Source organism: Portunus trituberculatus, chromosome 48 (genome assembly GCF_017591435.1).
Source record: "Portunus trituberculatus isolate SZX2019 chromosome 48, ASM1759143v1, whole genome shotgun sequence".
Taxonomy (NCBI): domain Eukaryota; kingdom Metazoa; phylum Arthropoda; class Malacostraca; order Decapoda; family Portunidae; genus Portunus; species Portunus trituberculatus.
In genome coordinates, this window is record NC_059302.1 from 20,528,457 (window position 1) to 20,552,299 (window position 23,843).

General features: G+C 39.2%; 1 protein-coding gene across 1 annotated transcript in view; it reads left to right on the plus strand.

Moving 5' to 3' along the window:
• The window catches only part of LOC123498447 (reelin-like), a 265,988-nt gene that overhangs the window by 192,257 nt on the left and 49,888 nt on the right, over positions 1-23,843 (plus strand). Inside the window, exons 47-54 of the mRNA XM_045245551.1 lie at positions 3,642-3,786; positions 3,925-4,100; positions 4,415-4,500; positions 4,949-5,081; positions 5,632-5,739; positions 5,849-6,017; positions 6,512-6,675; positions 6,782-6,939. Of these exons, the coding sequence (XP_045101486.1) occupies positions 3,642-3,786; positions 3,925-4,100; positions 4,415-4,500; positions 4,949-5,081; positions 5,632-5,739; positions 5,849-6,017; positions 6,512-6,675; positions 6,782-6,939 (1,139 nt within the window). The remainder of the gene's footprint in view (positions 1-3,641; positions 3,787-3,924; positions 4,101-4,414; positions 4,501-4,948; positions 5,082-5,631; positions 5,740-5,848; positions 6,018-6,511; positions 6,676-6,781; positions 6,940-23,843) is intronic.

Below are 23,843 nucleotides of genomic sequence, written 5' to 3' on the forward strand. Positions count from 1 at the left end.
AATATAACATATAAGCCTAAGAGAATTAAGGAAGAATTAAAAACGGTAAGAGATCTGTTCAAAAATCTAAATGATGATGAAAAAAGACCTACAAGAAGAAGTGGAAGAGATCCATAGACTGGGTCCGTATAAGGAGGGAGTGAGCAGACCGATTAAAGTAGTACTGAAGTCACAACAATCTGCGGAGGATATCCTATATAGAACATCAAAGTTAAGAGAGATAGAAGGTTGTAAAGAGGTGTTTGTGAGAAAGAATAGAAATGAGGAAGAGAGGAGAAGATATAAGGAATTGGTGGAAGAGGCGAGAAGGAAAAATGATGAGCGGTCTGAGGAGGAAAGAGAAAAGTTTTTGGAGAGTTATAGGAGAGAGAGTCAGAAAGTGGTATGTGGAAAGAAGGAATACGGAGGAACCCCTAGAGGAGCAGTGGGTGGACCGTAATGTATACTAATATAGATGGGATACTGTCAAGTAGATTGGAATTGCAAGACTATATGATGGTGGAGAAGCCTGATATAGTGTGTTTGACTGAGACAAAATTGCATGAAAAACAAAGATAAATTTGGATAATAAATATAATATATGGAGAAAGGATAGGGAGAGTAAAGGTGGAGGAGGAGTTATGATTATGACGAAGAAATAAATAAATGTGGATAAGGTTTGGTATGGGAAGAACAACGCAGAAGTGATAAGCATAAGGATAAAAGTGATGGAAAAGAATTAATAATCATGGTGACCTATGTACCTCCTAAAACAAATTCTTGGACATTAAGGGAATACGACAATATGATCAAGGATACTTTACAGAGTTTGGAAAGTGTATTATCTGGAAAAGAAAGGTGATACTAGTAGGAGATTTTAATTGTAAGGAGGTGGATTGGGAAAATCTAGTAAGTGGTGTTGGAGAGGAAGCATGGGAGAGATTTCTTAATCTAATGATGGAAAATATGATGGAACAGAGGGTGAAGGAAAATACTAGATATAGAGGAGATGATGAACCGGCTAGACTGGATTTGGTGTTAACAAGAGAAGTGTACCTATGTGGAGATATACAATACAAGTGTCCTTTGGGAAAGAGTGATCATGTGGTTATGGAAATGCAGATAGCAACAACACAGCGAAGGAAGGACGAGACATACAGGAGTGGTAGATTGAATTATAGAAAGATGGACACAGAAAGTTTGAAAAATTATTTCAGAAAATTAGATTGGGAGGAGATGTTACAAATCAGAGAAGTGCAAAAGAAATATGAGATTTTTATGAAATATTATAAAGAAGGAGTTATGAAATTTGTACCAAAGTATAAACCGAGAGAGGAAGGAAGAAAGGATTGGTTTAATGCAACTTGTGTTAAGGCTAAGGAAAAGAGAGATGTGGCTTGGAAAAGATGGAAAAGAGCAGGAATATACTAAATAAGGAGAATTATAGAGTGGCGAGAAATGAGTATGTGAGGGTAAGGAGGAGGAAGAAAGAAAATTTGAAAAGATATTGTAGACAAGAGTAAGGAACATCCAAAATTGTTTTACAGGTTCATAAATGGTAAACTTAAAAGAGAGAGTCCATTGAAAGATTAAAAGGAGAGCAAGGGATAGTAGATGACCCTAAGAATATAGCGGAATTGCTAAATAATAGGTTTCAGCAAGTATTTACTGAAGAAACAATGTTTGTAAAGCCACAGAATGTACAAGGAAATGTGCACATGGATGACATTAAGATACCTAAAAGGAGTTATATAAAATGTTGGAGGAACTTAAAGATGATAAAGCGATGGGACCAGATGAAGTTTCAGGAAAATTATTGAAGGAGTGTAGAGAAGAATTGATTGATCCATTATATGATATTATAAGGTGTTCATTAGAAACAGGGAAGTACCAGTAGAGTGGAAAGAGCTGAAGTGGTGCCCATTTATAAGGGAGGCAGTAAGGAAGAGCCTCTTAACTATAGACCTGTGTCTCTAACAAGTGTGGTCGGTAAGATTTGTGAGAGGGTGATAAAGAAATATTGGATACGGTTCCTGGAGGATCATAAGTTATTATCGGATCATCAATTTGGCTTCAGGAAAGGGAGGTCATGTGTAACAAATCTACTGAGCTTTTATTCAAGAGTGGTTGACAAAATACAAGAGAGAGAGGATGGATGGACTGTGTATATTTGGATTTAAAGAAAGCTTTTGACAAGGTACCTCACAAGAGACTGTTATGGAAAGTAGAGATTTATGGAGGACTGAAAGGAAAAGTGTTAAAGTGGATGGAAAACTACTTGAGATGGAGGGAGATGAGAACGGTAATAAGGGATGCAAAGTCGGACTGGTTGGTGGTGGAGAGTGGAGTCCCACAAGGCTCAGTGCTGGCACCAATACTTTTCCTTGTATATATTAATGACATGCCAGAGGAGTAAACAGTTATATTAATTTGTTTGCGGATGATGCGAAGTTGTGTAGGTGTGTGAAGAGTGAAGAAGATTGTGAAATTTTACAGGCAGACCTGGATAAGATTTGGGAGTGGAGCAAGAGGTGGCAAATGGAATTTAATCTGAGCAAAAGTCATGTGATGGAGATGGGAAAGAGTGGAAGACGGCCAAGAGGGTCATATAAGATGGGTGAAGTAGTGTTGAAAAAGGTGGAAAAGGAAAAGGATTTGGGAGTGATAATACAAGACCATGGGCAGTTTGAGGCTCATATTGATAAGATGTTTGGAGAAATGTATAATTTGATAAAAAAATATTGGATTAGCCTTCCATTATATGGATAAAGATATGATGAAGAAATTAATTAGTATGGTAATTAGACCAAGATTGGAATATGCTGGAGTGGTTTGGTCCCCTTATAAAAAGAAGCATATAAGGAAGTTGGAGAGATTGCAGAGAATGGCAACAAAAATGGTTCTGGAATTGGCAGAAATGACCTATGAGGAGAGATTAAAAGAAATGAATTTGCCTACCTTGGAACAAAGAAGAGAAAGAGGAGATTTAATACAGGTTTATAAACTGTTGAATGGACTGGATGAAGTGGATAATGAGCAAATGATGTTGAGAGAGGAAAACTTAAATAGAACTACAAGATCGCATAGTAAAAAGATAGCCAAGGGAATATGCTTGAAGGATGTGAAGAAATATAGTTTCCCACAAAGATGTGTGGAGGTGTGGAATGGTTTGAGTGAGGAGGTGGTGTCAGCAAGGAGTGTGCATAGTTTTAAAGGAAAGTTGGATGTGTGTAGATATGGAGACGGGGCCACACGAGTATGATACCCAGACCCTGTAAAATTACAACTAGGTGAATACACACACACACACACACACCTGCCTAATGTGTTATGTGACAAGCTGAGTGTGGTACCATACTCAAAATGCTAAAGTTTTTACTACTAACTTGGTTTCTATTAGCATGATAGCCAATGGTCAGCTGCTGCTCAGTCCCCATGAACTTGGAAGGTGCTGAGATGCATACTTGAATTATTTTCTTTTCTTTGTTTTTCTTTTTAATTGATTTAGACAGCCTCTTTCATCTAGTTTGAATTGAGTCCTTTCATTGTCTGTGTTGTTTTGTTTATCTCATATTCAGTTTAATGTATCAGTGAGGAACAAGGAACAATGATATGACAGAAGCCAAGCCTTACACACAGTGAGCATTCTCTCCTCCCAACAGCTGGCTTGCCCCAGGAACACTTGTTGCGCTGGGCGGGTGCTGAGGTGCTGAGATTCTGTGGGGTGCTGACAGGACAAGCATTGGTGTTTTCCCAACAAGGCGAGAGGATGCTGGTTACTACAGACCTTGATTTGACTCATGGCAGGTGAGTTGGCCCAACATTATGAGTCAGTGTTCAGCAAACCATCATTCATCCTGTGTCATCAATACACATTCATAAGTGTCAATAATTGTTCTTCTGACTTCTTCTTTCTTAATTTAGTAATGTAACATTCTTTTCCAGCGTGGTGCAGTTTTACATTCGCTTTGGCTGCATGGACAGTGACCCATTCAGTGGCGATGGCCCCGTGCTGCTGCAGCACTCCAGTGACGGTGGTATCACCTGGGCACTCCTAGCTGAGCTGGTGCCAGACCCCTCTGAGCCACAGCGCACGCAGCACATCACTCTTGCTCTGCCAGGTACATGTGGGGGTAGCAATGATGGGTGTTGCTGTCCTTGTTGTTGTGGCTCTTTTGTTGTCACTCACATCCTTATTACCACCAATACTATATCAGCCTTATCACCATCAGTCAGAGCAGCAGCAAGAGTGACAATAACCACAACACTTTCCACTCTCACACTGCCAGATGCACTTAGTAAAGGCAATGCCAGTTGTTGTTGTTCTTGTGATTCTTTTAATTGTTCCTTTCATCACGGTCACCACCATCACCACCATCAGCCTTACCATTGCCAGCAAAAGCAGCAGCAGCCTTAACAATAAAACCCTTTCCAGACTTTTCGAAGACCAACACCACTCGTCTGAGGTGGTGGCAGCCTTCCCATGATGGATCTTTCAACTCCCAGTGGGCCCTCGACCAGGTGAGTGCCTTGCCTCTTCTCCTCCCTCTATCTAACCAACCCATCATGCCTTTCACTTCTACTCCTTCATTCCTCATCTTTCACCCTGTTTCCTTCCCTTTGTCTCTTGAAGGAGTAATGACACTGGGCACAGAATTCCACTCTCAGCACTACCTTGTTGAGTTAAACTGATATCTGATTATCTTCCACTGCTGGCATGACAACACATCACTATCACCTCTTTCTGCATCTTTAGTAACTACCTCAAAGTACAGGTGAATATTGCTGTTTCACTAATGTGACCTTATATTCCTTGTTATTGGTCAATTCAGTTGTCAGTTAGGGAAATGGTCTTTTCAATAGCTCTCTTATGTATTTGTTATCTTACTTCAGAGGAATAATAAAAAACTATCAGAATAAAACTAGAGCATTAAGCACCATAGGGATGTTTCGTAAACTTTTGGTGTAGATCCATGTGGGAAGCACAGCACAGGGACTGCCCGCCTTCCTTGACATGGGCACTGGGATTGGGTGGCTGCTGCGGCCTGGCTCGGTGGTGGAGCCTGTGTGTGGCCATGTCCAACCCTTCCTCCACTTCACAGGTAAGTCTGCCACTCCAACAACACTGTCCCTCACTAATGATGGGCTGTTAAATACCCAAGCCATAATAATGGCATACAGTTTCAGTGCCTTTTTGATAGAGTGAATGGTAACTCATCACAATAAATGTAAAGAATAATAAAAATCAGTCATTGATAATGAAGTTTGTCTTACAGAGATGGGTAAAGCAAAATTTGCACTGAGGAAGATTTTTGTGTATAGATTAAAGGACTGAACAAGATTAATTTCAGGAGAGAAATAGATGGGACAATGCAGAGATGAGAAGGATGTGAAATGTGGAAGATATGAGAAGCACTTGGCAAGAATAGAAAGAAAATGGCAGAAATGTGATATGTGGTAGAGATTGAAGAGATTTGAGAGGGATGACAGACATATTAAAGGAATGGGAAGAGCATGGCAGAGATGAGCAAAGCATGGCAGGGATGAACAAACAGGCCATGGCAGGATAAAAGCAGCATATTAAGAATGGATGGGAGGCACATAGGGAAGTAGTGATAGCTTCAGTACCTGGTAGTATCTTGTGTGGTGCAGGTCGTGATGGCTACAGACTGGCCGAGACACCAGACATCGTGATGACACAGAACACCTTCATCCAGTTCACAGCACTGCTTGCCTGCAAGGAGCCGGCACCCTGCTTTGGTGAGTGCCAGTGCTGTGGGATACCACTGCACTCATGGAAATGGGTTTATGAAATACAGATAAAGGGAGAAACAGTTCAATTTGAAAATAGCAATTATTCTTTTCTCAGAGGTGGAGGTGGAGTACTCGGTGGACCATGGTGCCTCCTGGTGGCCCCTGCGACCTGCCTGTCTTCCCAGTGACCCAGACTGTACAGAATACTGGATGTCCTCCTTCCTCACCTCAGATCTCTTCATTAGGCCGTCCCCTGTCACCATGCTGGCTCCGGCACGGCTGAGGTAACTCACACTCATTCATGAGTGAATAGCCCACCTTTTCACTGGGGCCGTCAGCACACTCTTGCCCACTGAAACTCTTCATCAACAGTATCATTAAAGGAAGAGAATGGGTGGAAGCTGAACAGCGCTTCCTACACACTCTTCAAGTGTGCCTACATGCGCTACAGGCCTTAATGTAAAAAAAAAAAAAAAAAAAAAATATTGCCATAGAATTATAGCATTGATTTTCATGATAATATGATCAATTACTATCATCTTGGCACAAGCCCTTGGAATGAAACACTATATTGCAATGGAACCTTTCTCCTTATCCCATTTACCTGAGATAATGATTGGGTGAATTAACAATTACATACAGGAGACAGATGCTTGCTCCTCTAAGGTGTTGAGCAGTGTGAGTTGTGTCATTGAAGTAAAAGCAAGTACAGGTATAAATCTTACACCCATGAGCACTGGTGAAGTTTGGCTAGCTCTGAGCAGTGTGTACCTTGCAGGAGGGCTGAGATTGGGCGGGTGCGGTGGGTGCAGCGAGCCGGATGGCGGCAGCAGCACACATGGAGCATCTCTCAGGTGTATGTGGGCAGTGAGTGTGTCCTGAAGTGTTCAGGAAGAGGCCTGTGTGATGCTGGACTGTGCCATTGCCAGAGGGGTTGGACAGGTGAATGATGCCATATTGTATGACATATAACTGTGTGCCAAATATCTTGAGGGTAGATGTTGGTGATGGTGTTGAAGTGTTGACAAGGCTCAGTGTTGCATTACAGGAGAGGAATGCAAGGAGCCAGTCACTCCCCTGCCAACCTTCCTGGTGGCTGACTTTGAGAGTGACTCGTGGGTGTTGGACTGGCAGAAGGCAGTGGGTGGCCAGCCCAGTGACCAGTGTGGACCTGTAGCATCTCACCAAGCTCTCCACTTCCAAGGGGTAAGATAGGGATAGGAGGATGATGTACACTTGTTATGGTTTCTTGTAGCACATAATACACACACACACACACACACATGCACACACACACATGCACACACACAAGAAAAGAGGATGCATGGAAGAGGTGGAGAAGGAAAAGACAGATTAAGCAGTGGGAAAGTTACAAAAGAGCAAGAAATGAATATGTGTTGATTAGAAGAGAAGAAAGAAAGAAACAAGAAAAGGATATAATTGATAAATGTAAAGACCAACCAAGGCTTTTTTACAGACATGTGAACAACAACATCAAAAATAGAGAAAGTATTGAAAGTTTAGAAGTAAATGGAGTATGCAGTGAGGATCCCAGGGAAATGGCAGAGACTATGAATGGATGCTTTCGGAAGGTATTCACAAAGGAGACTGCTTTTGACAAACCACTGGTAATGGAACAGAAAGGGATTATGAAGGAGTTTCAAGTAACTGTGGAGGAGATCAAGAATATGATGGGGAGTTTAGAAGTGAGAAAAGCTGTGGGACCTGATGGGGTATCAGGATGGATTTTAAAAGAATGCAGGAGCAACTGGCAGAAAAAGTTTGTGAAGTAATTGATGCCTCATTAAGGGAAGGTGTAGTGCCCCAAGACTGGAAAAGAGCTAACATTGTCCCAATTTATAAATCAGGTAACAAGAGAGACCCATTGAACTATAGACCAGTGTCACTTACAAGTGTGGTAGCTAAGATGTGTGAGAGGTGGTGAAGAATAGATGGACAGACTTCTTGGAGAAAATGACATACTTTGTGAGTGTCAATTTGGTTTTAGAAAAGGGCGTTCATGCACGACAAACCTGATATGTTACTATTCGAGGGTGATAGATGTAATACAGGAAAGAGATGGTTGGGCTGATGGAATATATCTGGATTTAAAAAAGGCCTTTGATAAGGTACCACACCGGAGACTGATCTGGAAACTTGAAATGGTAGGAGGAGTGCATGGCAGTTTACTAAAATGGATGGAAGACTTTTGGTAGGAAGAGAAATGAGAACAATAATTAAGGACAGACCATCAGAATGGGGCTTGGTGGAGAGTGGAGTTCCACAGGGATCAGTGTTGGCACCAGTAATGTTCGCGGTCTACATAAATGACATGGTGGATGGGGTGTCCAGTTATGTGAGCCTATTTGCAGACGATGCAAAATTGTTAAGAAAAGTGAGATGTGACAAAGATTGCGAACTACTCCAGGAAGACTTGGACAGAATATGGAAATGGAGCTGTACATGGCAAATGGAGTTCAACACGACAAAATGCAAGAAAATAGAGTTTGGCAAGAGTGAAAGAAGAATCAGGAGTATGTACAAGATAGGAAATGAAGACATAAAACCAGTCATGAAGAAAAGACCTTGGGGTGACAATTACCAATGACCTATCGCCAGAGAGACATATAAACAAAATAATTGGAGAAGTATTGAACTTATTGAGGAACATAAGAGTGGCGTTCGTATATTTAGATGAAGAAATGATGAAGAAAATAATTACTGCAATGATAAGACCAAGGCTTGAATATGCAACAATACAGTGGGCTCGAACTTAAAGAAACACATAAGGAAACTAGAGAAAGTACAGAGGGCTGCAACAAAATGGTGCCTGACTTAAGAGATTTGACTTATGAAGACAGACTGAACAGAATGCAACTTCCGACCCTGGAAAACAGAAGAGAAGGGAGACCTGATAGCAATATACAGAGTGATGATTGGCATGGAAAAATGGATAGGGAAGATCTGTGTATGTGGAATGAAAGAATGTCGAGAGGGCATGGGAAAAACTAAAATGGCCACTTATAGGAGATGTGAAAAATATAGCTTCCCTCATAGAAGGGTGGAAGCATGGAATAGTTTAGACGTGGAAGTGGTCAACGCAAGGAATATTCATGATTTTAAGAAAAGCTGGACATTAATAGATATGGAGACGGGACAACACGAGCATAGCTCTTTTCCGTATGTTACAATTAGGTAAATACAATTAGGTAAATACACACACACACACACACACACACACACACACACACACACACACACACACACACAAAAAATATAGTTCCCTCACACATGATTTTAAGACATTAATAGATATGGAGAGGACAAAGAGATAGCTGTTATGTTACAATTAGGTAAATAAACACACAGATTTTGGAATCCTAAGAAATTTTTTCAAGAGACAAATTGGATGAACTTCAAGAGTGCTAAGGAGCAAATGAAAAGTGGAAGGAATTTTAAAAATATACAAAGAAGGTGAGAAAAATTTGTACCAGTAAGACAACATAGAGAAGTTGGAAAGCAGGACTGGTTTAATGATAGATGTGAAAAGGCTAGAAAAGAAAAGAGGATGCATGGAAGAGGTGGAGAAGGAAAAGACGGATAAATCAGTGGGAAAGTTACAAAAGAGCAAGAAATGAATGTGTGTTGATTAGAAGAGAAGAAAGAAAGAAACAGGAAAAGATATAATTGATAAATGTAAAGACCAACCAAGGGTTTTTTACAGACATGTGAACAACAACATCAAAAATAGAGAAATATTGAAAGTAAATGGAGTTTGCAGTGAGGATCCCAGGGAAATGGCAGAGGTTATGAATGGATGCTTTCGGAAGGTATTCACAAAGGAGATTGCTTTTGACAAGCCACTGGTAATGGAACGAAAAGGGACTATGGAGGAGTTTCAAGTAACTGTGGAGGAGATCAAGAATATGATGGGGAGTCTAGAGGTGAGAAAAGCTGTGGGATCCAATGGGGTATCAGGATGGATTTTAAGAAATGCAGGGAACAACTGGCAGAAAAGTTTGTGAAGTAATTGATGCCTCATTAAGGGAAGGTGTAGTGCCCCAAGACTGGAAAAGAGCTAACATTGTTCCAATTTATAAATCAGGTAACAAGAGAGACCCATTGAACTATAGACCGGTGTCATTCACAAGTGTGGTGGCTAAGATGTGTGAGAGGGTGGTGAAGAATAGATGGACAAATTTCTTGGAGAAGAATGACATACTTTGTGATTGTCAATTTGGTTTTAGAAGAGGGCGTTCATGTACGACAAACCTGATATGTTACTATTCGAGGGTGATAGATGTAATACAAGAAAGAGATGGTTGGGCTGATGAAATATATCTGGATTTAAAAAAGGCTTTTGATAAGGTACCATACCAGAGACTGATCTGGAAACTTGAAATGGTAGGAGGAGTGCATGGCAGTTTGCTAAAATGGATGGAAGACTTTTGGTGGGAAGAGAAATGAGAACAATAATTAAGGACAGACCATCAGAATGGGGCTTGGTGGAGAGTGGAGTTCCACAGGATCAGTGTTGGCACCAGTAATGTTCGCAGTCTACATAAATGACATGGTGGATGGGGTGTCCAGTTATGTGAGCCTATTTGCAGACGATGCAAAATTGTTAAGAAAAGTGAGATGTGACAAAGATTGCGAACTACTCCAGGAAGACTTGGACAGAATATGGAAATGGAGCTGTACATGGCAAATGGAGTTCAACACGACAAAATGCAAGAAATTAGAGTTTGGCAAGAGTGAAAGAAGAATCAGGAGTATGTACAAGATAGGAAATGAAGACATAAAACCAGTCATGAAGAAAAGACCTTGGGGTGACAATTACCAATGACCTATCGCCAGAGAGACATATAAACAAAATAATTGGAGAAGTATTGAACTTATTGAGGAACATAAGAGTGGCGTTCGTATATTTAGATGAAGAAATGATGAAGAAAATAATTACTGCAATGATAAGACTGAGGCTTGAATATGCAACAATACAGTGGGCTCCGAACTTAAAGAAACACATAAGAAAACTAGAGAAAGTACAGAGGGCTGCAACAAAAATGGTGCCTGACTTAAGAGATTTGACTTATGAAGACAGACTGAACAGAATGCAACTTCCGACCCTGGAAAACAGAAGAGAAAGGGGAGACCTGATAGCAATATACAGAGTGATGATTGGCATGGAAAAATGGATAGGGAAGATCTGTGTATGTGGAATGAAAGAATGTCGAGAGGGCATGGAAAAACTAAAGATGGCCACTTATAGGAGAGATGTGAAAATATAGCTTCCTCATAGAAGTGTGGAAGCATGGAATAGTTTGGATGTGGAAGTGGTCAACGCAAGGAATGTTCATGATTTTAAGAAAAAGTTGGACATTAGTAGATATGGAGACGGGACAGTACGAGCGTAGCTCCTTTCCCGTATGTTACAATTAGGTAAATACAATTAGGTAAATACACACAATCAGCTGATCTTCACTACGTATCTGTTGTACAGTATTTACAGTGGCCTGGGCAAGTAGTGTGGACTCATTTTTCATGAAATTAACTACACTCGACCCTCGAAACAACGGTCCTCCCATCAATGGATTTCGGAAACTATGGACAAATTCTGGAGTTCGGTTTAATCTACAGACGAATATTGAAATGCGCGCGCGATTGTCCGTTCCCGGCAAATTATTGTCCGGTAGGTGGCGTATTAAGGTGAGAGAACTTTGTTTTCTGAATTGTTTATTAATGTTTATTAAACTGACCATGCTCATGTCATCAATTTCAGGTTATTCGTTGTACTTAATGCTTGAATGATTTCTTAATGATTACACAGTATTTTACATATATTTTATACAATTTTTTACGTACTTTTGCAAAGAATGGACTTTTGCAATCTATGGACAGGGTCGTGCATTCATTTGTCCGTTGTTTCGAGGGTCGAGTGTATTAAAGAATCATGAGAAAAAAAGAGATTCCATCAAAATGCAGATATGAGACTAGGGAAAGAGTGAAAGCTGATGATGACTATGTTGGTGAGGGAGAGAGCGCATTCGAAGGTTTCAATATGGCGAATACTTCACTACTTAAGAGAGTGTAGACTATTGAACATAAACTAGATAAAATGATAAAGGAGAGTATGGAAATGAAAGAGAATGAAGAACAGGAAAAAGAGTTTATAAAACTGAGAGAAAGAATAAAAAAAGTGGAAGAAAACGAAGCTAGGCTAAGAGCGGAAAACGAAGAACTGAAAAAGGAAGTAGCTAACTACAAGAAGCAGATGGAAGAAGGACTCGGTAAAGCCGAGAAAGAAAAAGAGAAGCTGAAAGATCTAGTAAACAAAGAAGAAGAAAGAGTACAGAACTTGATTAAAAAAGAAGTAGAAGCATGGAGAGTCCAAGATAAGAAAGATAAGGCTGATTTTCAGATGATTCAAGAACAACTAAAGAAAAGAAGAAAATATGACAAACAAAATGATAGGAGTCCTCAAGACAAAAGAAAATCTAGTTAGAGAAATTACTGAAAAAAAAGAAGAGTGTAGTCATGTTTGGAATAAAAGAAAAAAATATAAAATATAGACCAAGAAGAGAAAAAGAAGAAATGAAATCAGTCAAAGACCTACTGAAGAATCTTAATGATGAAGATAGGCAGAACTTGGAAGAGGAAGTAGAAGAAATAAACAGAATGGGACCATATCAAGAAGGAAAAACGAGACCAATTAAAATACTACAAAAATCACAAGCAGCAACAGAAGAAATATTATATAGAACAACAAAACTTAGAGAAACAGAAGGCTGCAATATATATATATATATATATATATATAAAATATAAATGAGGAAGAAATGAGAAGAAAGAAGAAAGATACAATGAACTGGCAGCAGCAGTAAGGAAAAAAATAATGAAAGGTCAGAAGAAGAAAAAGGCATTTTTGGAGAATTCTAGGAGACAGGATAAGGAAATGGTATATAAACGAGAAGGAAGAAAAAAAGTGGAACAAGTTTAACTAAAAATGATAAAGGCAAAAGACTAAAAATGATGTATACGAACATAGACAGGGTTTTATCAAGTAAATTAGAATTAAGAGATTACATAAAGAAAGAAAATCCGGATATTGTATGCCTGGCTGAAACAAAACTAAATGAGGCAATCAAAATAGATTTGGATAATAGGTATAATATATGGAGAAGAGACAGAGAGGGTAAAGGAGGAGGAGGAGTCACGATAATGTTAAGGAAGGAGATAGTGATAAACCAAGTGGAATATGAGGAAGGAAAAGCAGAAGTACTGTATGTTAAGATGCATATTAATAAAAAAGAGTCAACAATCATTGTAACATATGTGCCACCAAAAACAAATTCATGGACCAATCAAGAATATAAAGACATGATAGATGACACAATAAGGAGTCTAACGAGAATCATTAAAGAAAGGAGAAAAGTGATATTAGTAGGAGATTTCAACTATAAAGAAGTGGACTGGGAAAATTATGAAAGTGGTATGGGGAAGAAGCCTGGGAGAAAGATTCTGAACCTAATGATAGACAATATGATGGACCAGAGAGTAAAGGAATGCACAAGATTCAGAGGAAACGATGAGCGAGATTGGACCTAGTTTTACAAGGGGTATACAAATGAATGATGATATAAGATATAAGTGCCCATTGGGAAAGAGTGACCATGTAATATTAGAAATGGATATAGAAGAGGAAAGGAAGATAGAGACGATTCATACAAAGGAGACCGATTAAATTACAGAAAGGCTGATATTGAGAATCTCAAGAACTATTTTAAAACGTAAACTGGGAGGAGATGGAAAACTCAGAGACGATGCAAGAGAATATAACTTATTTTTGGAAATATACAAAACAGGAGTCAGGAATATGTCCCGAAATATAGACCTAAAGAAGAAGGAAAGAAAGATTGGTTTAATGCAAGATGTGCTAGGGCAAAGGAGAAAAGAGATGGAGCATGGAAAAGGTGGAGGAGAAATAGAAATCCAGTAAATAAGGAAAACGTCAAAGCAGCAAGAAATTAATATGTTAAGATGAGGAAGGAAGAGGAAAAGAACTTTAAAGAGAACATTGTTGAAAAATGTAAGGAGCAACCAAAATTGTTCTACAGATTCATAAATTGAAAAATTAGGCAAAAAGAAACAATAGAAATGTTAAAAGGAGAGAACGGGATAGTGGAAGACCCAAAAAGTATGGCAGAACTATTAAATAGTAAATTCCAGGAGGTCTTTACTAAGGAATCCAAATTTGAAAGGCCACAGGGTAATAGAGAGACAGTCTATATGAAAGAGATTAAAGTAACCAAGCTTGAAATAAAAGAGTTAATGAAGGAACTGGATGAAGAGAAGGCAATGGGACCAGATGAAGTCTCAGGCAGAATACTGAAAGAATGTAGAGAAGAACTAGCAAGTCCTATATACAACATCATAAAATGCTCAATAGAAAATGGAACAGTACCAGTAGAATGGAAAAGAGCTGAGGTGGTTCCCATATATAAGAGCGGAAGGAAGGAAGAACCTTTAAATTACAGACCGGTATCACTAACTAGTGTAATATGCAAGATGTGTGAAAGAATAATAAAAAAACAATGGATCGAGTTCCTTGAAGACAAATTAATATCAAATAGCCAATTTGGTTTTAGAGAAAGACAGTCGGGTGTAACTAATTTATTGAGTTTCTATTCTAGAATAGTTGATAGGGTACAAGAGAGAGAGGGATGGGTTGACTGTATTTATTTGGTTTTAAAAAGGGCATTTGATAAAGTGCCACATGCAAGATTACTATGGAAGTTAGAGGAGAAGGGTGGCTTAAAAGGAAGCACATTGAGATGAATAGAAAATTATTTGAGGGGAGAGAAAAAAAGGATGGTAGTTAAAGATATGAAGTCTAACTGGAGAGCAGTAGAAAGTGGAGTGCCACAGGGGTCAGTATTGGCACCAATACTTTTCCTCATTTATATTAACGACATGCCAGAAGGAGTGAACAGCTACATAAATCTGTTTGCAGATGATACGAAACTGTGCAGAGTTATAAAGCAAAAGGAGGATTGTGAAATACTGCAAGAAGACCTAAATAAGATCTGGGAATGGAGTAAAAAGTGGGAAATGGAATTCAATGTGAACAAAAGCCATGTCATGGAAATGGGAAAGAGTGAAAGATGACCTGTGGGAATCTATAAGTTGGGAGATGGAGTAGAACTAGAAAAAGTAAAAAAGGAAATGGACTTGGGAGTGACAATGGAAGAAAATAATCAACCAGTAAGCCATATTGATAGAATTTTTAGAGAAACATATAATTTGCTAAGGAATATTGGAGGAGCATTTCACTATATTGACAAAGAAATGATGAAGAAATTGATAAGTACTATAATAAGACCCAGAATAGAATATGCAAGAGTAGTGTGGATCCCTCATAAAAAGAAACAGATAAGGAAGTTGGAGAGACTACAAAAAATGGCTACAAGAATGGTTCCAGAATTTGAAGGGATGACATATGAGGAGAGACTAAAGGCTATGGATCTACCAACCCTGGAACAAAGAAGGGAGAGAGAAGATCTGATACAAGTTTATAAATTGATCAATGGAATGGACCAAGTGGATAATGAGAAACTGATCCTGAGAGAAGAATATGATATTCGAAGCACAAGATCGCATAGTAAAAAGCTGAGAAAAAGAAGATATCAGAGAGATATTAAAAAATATAGTTTCCCGCAAAGATGTATTGAGACGTGGAATAGTTTAAATGAAGAAGTAGTGTTTGCAACGAGTGTGCATACTTTTAAAGTAAGATTGGATAAGTGTAGATATGGAGACGGGGCCACATGAGCATAGAGCCCAGGTCCTGTAAAACTACAACTAGGTAAATACAACTAAGTAAATACAACTAGGTAAATACACACACACACACACACACACACACAGTAGCTCAGTGGTTAGAGCGCTGGCTTCACAAGCCAGAGGACCGGGGTTTGATTCCCTGGTCAGGTGGAGATATTTGGGTGTGTCTCCTTTCACGTGTAGCCTCTGTTCACATAGCATTGAGTAGGTATGGGATGTAAATCGAGGAGTTGTGACCTTGTTGTCCTGGTGTGTGGTGTGTGCCTGGTCTCAGGCCTATCCGAAGATCGGAAATAATGAGCTCTGAGGTCGTTCCATAGGGTAACGTCTGGCTGTCTCGTCAGAGACTGCAGCAGATCAAACAGTGAAACACACATCAAGATGAAAAAACAAGACCAATTAAGATACTACTAAAATCACAAGCACCAACAGAATAGATATTATATAGAACATCAAAACTCAGAGAACAGAAAGTTGAGGATATATATAAATAATATATAAAAAAAAAAAATATAAATATATGTATAAATATAATATATATATATATATATATATATATATATATATATATATAATATATATATATATATAAAAAAATATAAATGAGGAAGAAAGGAAGAGTTACAACGAATTGGCGAATTGGACGGTAGTCAAAGATATGAAGTCCAAGTGGAGAGCAGTAGAAAGCGGAGTGCCGCAGGGATCAGTATTGGCGCCGATAGTTTTTTTTATTTATATAAACGACATGCCAGAAGGAGTGAACAGCTACATAAATCTGTTTGCGAACGATGTGAAACTGTGCAGAGTTATAAAGCAAAAAGAGGATTGTGAAATACTGCTAGAAGACCTAAATAAGATCTGGGAATGGAGTAAAAAGATGGGAGATGGAGTAGAACTGGAGAAAGTAAAAAAGGAAAAGGATTTGGGAGTGACGATGGAAGAAAATGATCAACCGGCAAGGCATATTGATAGAATTTTCAGAGACATAATTTGCTAAGGAATATTGGAATAGCATTTTACTACATTGACAAAGAAATGATGAAGAAACTGATAAGTACTATAATAAGACCAAGATTGGAATATGCAGGAGTAGTGTGGACCCCTCACAAAAAGAAACACATAAGGAAGCTGGAGAGACTACAAAAAATGGCTACAAGAATGGTCCCAGAACTTGAAGGGATGACATATGAGGAGAGACTAAAGGCTATGGATCTTCCAACATTGGAACAGAGAAGGGAGAGAGGGGATCTCATACAAGTTTGTAAATTGATTAACAGAATGGATTAAGTGGACAATGAGTATCTGATCCTGAGAGAAGAATATGCCAGTCGAAGCACAAGATCGCATAGTAAGAAGCTGAAGAAGGGAAGATGTCTAAGAGATATTAAAAAGATGTGTTGAGACGTGGAACAGTTTGAATGAAGAAGTAGTGTCTGCAACGAGTGTACACTGCTTTAAGGAAAGATTGGATAAGTGTAGTTATGTAGACGGGGCCACACGAGCATAAAACCTAGGCCCTGTAAAACTACAAATACAACTAGGTAAATACACACACACACACACACGCAAGAAAATAGAGTTTGGCAAGAGTGAAAGAAGAATCAGGAGTATGTACAAGATAGGAAATGAAGACATAAAACACACACACACACACACACACACACACACACACACACACACACACACACACACACACACACACACACACACACGGGACATCGTCGATGGCGGAGGTGGTCGCTGAGCTCAGAGCAATCATCTATAATTCTACAGTTACCTAAGAGTAACCAAGGTGGGAAAGGAGCTGGTAATGTTTGTCCCGTCTCCATATAGTCATGTTAACTGTTGATTAGCAAAATAATGTCCAGTGAAGGTAAATATAAACTGTAGCCTGCGTTTGAGCCATCAGCTGGTTTGTTTACGTCTGCGCAACATGGCGGCCGTGAACTCGAAGAGAATCAGACTTCACAGGGTTTCAAGGAATAATGGAGAAGAGCGCTTATGTGAAGAAAATTCTGGAGTTAGAAGGTAAAATTGAAAAACTGTTTGAAAAGTATGAGGGCCTGGAAACGAGTTATGACAATGTAAAGAGACTGTGCCGATATGAAGAAGGAAAATGCAGCACTGAAAGAGGAAGTTAAGCTAATTAAAGTGAATTGCGAAAATGTGGAGAATCTCTAGGAAAAGTGATGGAGAAGCAGGCTGAATGGAAAAAAGTCAGGAAGTGGAAAGAAAGGAGGTAAATTACAAAGTTGCAAGTCTGGAAAAGGAAATCAAAGAGTCAGGGAGAAAACTTTGGGCCTTGCTGAAATTATAGATCAACAGATCATAGAAGAAGATAGCTGAGAAAGTGGTGAAGGTTATTAAGTCAAATGAGACATTGGTGAGAAACTGTAGACAAAAGAGATGTGTGGTGATATTTGGTGTGGAGGAGGATAAGACACCGAGTAAAATGGAGAGAGAAAAACATAAAAAGGTGATAAATAATATCATTAATGTGGTGCAGGAGGAGGAAAAGACCTAGTACAAGAAATAGAGGACTTCCATAGAATTGGAAAGTTCACAAGAGAAGGTATGAGGCCAATAAGAATCAAACTTAAGTCACAAAAGGATGTAGATGAATTGGTGGAGAAGTCATGGAGGCTAGCCCAGCAGGAAACAACAAGGAAGATTTGGTTGAGAAGAGATCTCGGTGAAAAGGAAGAGAAATGTTAAATGAGTTGAGAAAGGAGGCTTTGAAAAAAATGAAGAGAGGACAGAAGAGAGAAGAAAGAGTTTTCTGGAGAATCTTGGATATGAGACTGAGGAAGTGGTTCATAACCCAGAAAAGTACAGCAAGAAAGGACTAAAGAAACTTACATATGAGCGAAATGTAATGTATTCCAACATAAATGGAGTGATATCGGGATTTTAGAACTCAACGATTACTTGAGGACAAGAACCCAGATATTGTGGGTCTTACTGAAACAAAACTGAGAGAGGAGAAGACCTGATGAAGGTTGGAGAAGGAAATATAACGTTTGGAAAAGAAATAGAGTAGGTAAGATGGGAGGAGGAGTGATGTTGCTGGTTAAAAAGATATAAAGGTGGATCAAGTGAAAAAGGTATGGGAAAGGCAGAAGTGCTAAAGATCAGAGCAGAAACTAATGAAGGAAAAAGAGGCACTACATAGTGGTGTACGTACCACCTAAGACAAATGCATGGTCAGTACAGGAATATGAAGAAATGATAAGTGATACAGGAACATGTCTGGAAGAAATGTTGGGTGGCTGTGAACGAACTATAATGATGGGAGATTTTAATTGTAAAGAGGTGTGTTGGGAGGACTGGTCAATGGAAGGATCAGAGACAACATGGGAAATACACTATTGACACTGGCAATGGAAAATGTGTTAACTCAGTGGGTCAAAGAAGATACTAGGTTTGGAGGAGAGGAGCATCGTCAAGACTGGACTTGGTCTTTAGTACAGAGCCAATGGTCATTGAGGAGATGAGGGTGGAGTGCCCTTTAGCAAGAGTGATCATGCAGTTTTGGAGTTCAAGGTGATAGACGAAGAGAAATCTAGAAGAAATGAAGAATATAAAGTGGGAAGATGGAATTATGCCAAGACAGATTTTGGAAACCTAAAGAAATTCTTTCAAGAGACAAATTGGATGAAATTCAAGAGTGCTAAGGAGCAAATGAAAAGTGGAAGGAATTTATAAAAATATACAAAGAAGGTGAGAAAAATTTGTACCAATAAGACAACATAGAAGTTGGAAAGCAGGACTGGTTTAACGATAGATGTGAAAAGGCTAGAACAAGAAAAGAGGATGCATGGAAGAGGTGGAGAAGGAAAAGACGGATTAAGCAGTGGGAAAGTTACAAAAGAGCAAGAAATGAATATGTGTTGATTAGAAGAGAAGAAAGAAAGAAACAAGAAAAGGATATAATTGATAAATGTAAAGACCAACCAAGGCTTTTTACAGACATGTGAACAACAACATCAAAAATAGAAAGTATTGAAAGTTTAGAAGTAAATGGAGTATGCAGTGAAGATCCCAGGAAATGGCAGAGGCTATGAATGGATGCTTTCGGAAGGTATTCACAAAGGAGACTGCTTTTGACAAACCACTGGTAATGGAACAGAAAGGGATTATGAAGGAGTTTCAAGTAACTGTGGAGGAGATCAAGAACATGATGGGGAGTTTAGAAGTGAGAAAAGCTGTGGGACCTGATGGGGTATCAGGATGGATTTTAAGAGAATGCAGGAGCAATTGGCAGAAAAAGTTTGTGAAGTAATTGATGCCTCATTAAGGGAAGGTGTAGTGCCCCAAGACTGGAAAAGAGCTAACATTGTCCCAATCTATAAATCAGGTAACAAGAGACCCATTGAACTATAGACCAGTGTCACTTACAAGTGTGGTAGCTAAGATGTGTGAGAGGGTGGTGAAGAATAGATGGACAGACTTCTTGGAGAAAAATGACATACTTTGTGAGTGTCAATTTGGTTTTAGAAAAGGGCGTTCATGCACGACAAACCTGATATGTTACTATTCGAGGGTGATAGATGTAATACAGGAAAGAGATGGTTGGGCTGATGGAATATATCTGGATTTAAAAAAGGCCTTTGATAAGGTACCACACCAGAGACTGATCTGGAAACTTGAAATGGTAGGAGGAGTGCATGGCAGTTTACTAAAATGGATGGAAGACTTTTGGTAGGAAGAGAAATGAGAACAATAATTAAGGACAGACCATCAGAATGGGGATTGGTGGAGAGTGGAGTTCCACAGGGATCAGTGTTGGCACCAGTAATGTTCGCAGTCTACATAAATGACATGGTGGATGGGGTGTCCAGTTATGTGAGCCTATTTGCAGGCGATGCAAAATTGTTAAGAAAAGTGAGATGTGACAAAGATTGCGAACTACTCCAGGAAGACTTGGACAGAATATGGAAATGGAGCTGTACATGGCAAATGGAGTTCAACACGACAAAATGCAAGAAAATAGAGTTTGGCAAGAGTGAAAGAAGAATCAGGAGTATGTACAAGATAGGAAATGAAGACATAAAACCAGTCATGAAGAAAAAGACCTTGGGGTGACAATTACCAATGACCTATCGCCAGAGAGACATATAAACAAAATAATTGGAGAAGTATTGAACTTATTGAGGAACATAAGAGTGGCGTTCGTATATCTAGATGAAGAAATGATGAAGAAAATAATTACTGCAATGATAAGACCGAGGCTTGAATATGCAACAATACAGTGGGCTCGAACTTAAAGAAACACATAAGGAAACTAGAGAAAGTACAGAGGGCTGCAACAAAATGGTGCCTGACTTAAGAGATTTGACTTATGAAGACAGACTGAAAAGAATGCAACTTCCAACCCTGGAAAACAGAAGAAAGGGAGACCTGATAGCAATATACAGAGTGATGATTGGCATGGAAAAATGGATAGGGAAGATCTGTGTATGTGGAATGGAAGAATGTCGAGAGGGCATGGGAAAAAACTAAAATGGCCACTTATAGGAGAGATGTGAAAAATATAGCTTCCCTCATAGAAGGGTGGAAGCATGGAATAGTTTAGACGTGGAAGTGGTCAACGCAAGGAATATTCATGATTTTAAGAAAAAGCTGGACATTAATAGATATGGAGACGGGACAACACGAGCATAGCTCTTTTCCCGTATGTTACAATTAGGTAAATACAATTAGGTAAATACACACACACACATAATGTGGTGCAGGAGGAGGAAAAGACCTAGTACAAGAAATAGAGGACTTCCATAGAATTGGAAAGTTCACAAGAGAAGGTATGAGGCCAATAAGAATCAAACTTAAGTCACAAAAGGATGTAGATGAATTGGTGGAGAAGTCATGGAGGCTAGCCCAGCAGGAAACAACAAGGAAGATTTGGTTGAGAAGAGATCTCGGTGAAAAGGAAAGAGAAATGTTAAATGAGTTGAGAAAGGAGGCTTTGAAAAAAATGAAGAGAGGACAGAAGAGGAGAAGAAAGAGTTTTTCTGGAGAATCTTGGATATGAGACTGAGGAAGTGGTTCATAACCCAGAAAAGTACAGCAAGAAAGGACTAAAGAAACTTACATATGAGCGAATGTAATGTATTCCAACATAAATGGAGTGATATCGGGATTTTAGAACTCAACGATTACTTGAGGGACAAGAACCCAGATATTGTGGGTCTTACTGAAACAAAACTGAGAGAGGAGAAGACCTGATGATGGTTGGAGAAGGAAATATAATGTTTGGAAAAGAAATAGAGTAGGTAAGATGGGAGGAGGAGTGATGTTGCTGGTTAAAAAGATATAAAGGTGGATCAAGTGAAAGAAGGTATGGGAAAGGCAGAAGTGCTAAAGATCAGAGCAGAAACTAATGAAGGAAAAAGAGGCACTACATAGTGGTGTACGTACCACCTAAGACAAATGCATGGTCAGTACAGGAATATGAAGAAATGATAAGTGATACAGGAACATGTCTGGAAGAAATGTTGGGTGGCTGTGAACGAACTATAATGATGGGAGATTTTAATTGTAAAGAGGTGTGTTGGGAGGACTGGTCAATGGAAGGATCAGAGACAACATGGGAAATACACTATTGACACTGGCAATGGAAAATGTGTTAACTCAGTGGGTCAAAGAAGATACTAGGTTTGGAGGAGAGGAGCATCGTCAAGACTGGACTTGGTCTTTAGTACAGAGCCAATGGTCATTGAGGAGATGAGGGTGGAGTGCCCTTTAGCAAAGAGTGATCATGCAGTTTTGGAGTTCAAGGTGATAGATGAAGAGAAATCTAGAAGAAATGAAGAATATAAAGTGGGAAGATGGAATTATGCCAAGACAGATTTTGGAAACCTAAAGAAATTCTTTCAAGAGACAAATTGGATGAAATTCAAGAGTGCTAAGGAGCAAATGAAAAGTGGAAGGAATTTATAAAATATACAAAGAAGGTGAGAAAAATTTGTACCAATAAGACAACATAGAGAAGTTGGAAAGCAGGACTGGTTTAACGATAGATGTGAAAAGGCTAGAACAAGAAAAGAGGATGCATGGAAGAGGTGGAGAAGGAAAAGACGGATTAAGCAGTGGGAAAGTTACAAAAGAGCAAGAAATGAATATGTGTTGATTAGAAGAGAAGAAAGAAAGAAACAAGAAAAGGATATAATTGATAAATGTAAAGACCAACCAAGGCTTTTTACAGACATGTGAACAACAACATCAAAAATAGAGAAAGTATTGAAAGTTTAGAAGTAAATGGAGTATGCAGTGAAGATCCCAGGAAATGGCAGAGGCTATGAATGGATGCTTTCGGAAGGTATTCACAAAGGAGACTGCTTTTGACAAACCACTGGTAATGGAACAGAAAGGGATTATGAAGGAGTTTCAAGTAACTGTGGAGGAGATCAAGAACATGATGGGGAGTTTAGAAGTGAGAAAAGCTGTGGGACCTGATGGGGTATCAGGATGGATTTTAAGAGAATGCAGGAGCAACTGGCAGAAAAAGTTTGTGAAGTAATTGATGCCTCATTAAGGGAAGGTGTAGTGCCCCAAGACTGGAAAAGAGCTAACATTGTCCCAATCTATAAATCAGGTAACAAGAGAGACCCATTGAACTATAGACCAGTGTCACTTACAAGTGTGGTAGCTAAGATGTGTGAGAGGGTGGTGAAGAATAGATGGACAGACTTCTTGGAGAAAAATGACATACTTTGTGAGTGTCAATTTGGTTTTAGAAAAGGGCGTTCATGCACGACAAACCTGATATGTTACTATTCGAGGGTGATAGATGTAATACAGGAAAGAGATGGTTGGGCTGATGGAATATATCTGGATTTAAAAAAGGCCTTTGATAAGGTACCACACCGGAGACTGATCTGGAAACTTGAAATGGTAGGAGGAGTGCATGGCAGTTTACTAAAATGGATGGAAGACTTTTGGTAGGAAGAGAAATGAGAACAATAATTAAGGACAGACCATCAGAATGGGGATTGGTGGAGAGTGGAGTTCCACAGGGATCAGTGTTGGCACCAGTAATGTTCGCGGTCTACATAAATGACATGGTGGATGGGGTGTCCAGTTATGTGAGCCTATTTGCAGACGATGCAAAATTGTTAAGAAAAGTGAGATGTGACAAAGATTGCGAACTACTCCAGGAAGACTTGGACAGAATATGGAAATGGAGCTGTACATGGCAAATGGAGTTCAACACGACAAAATGCAAGAAAATAGAGTTTGGCAAGAGTGAAAGAAGAATCAGGAGTATGTAC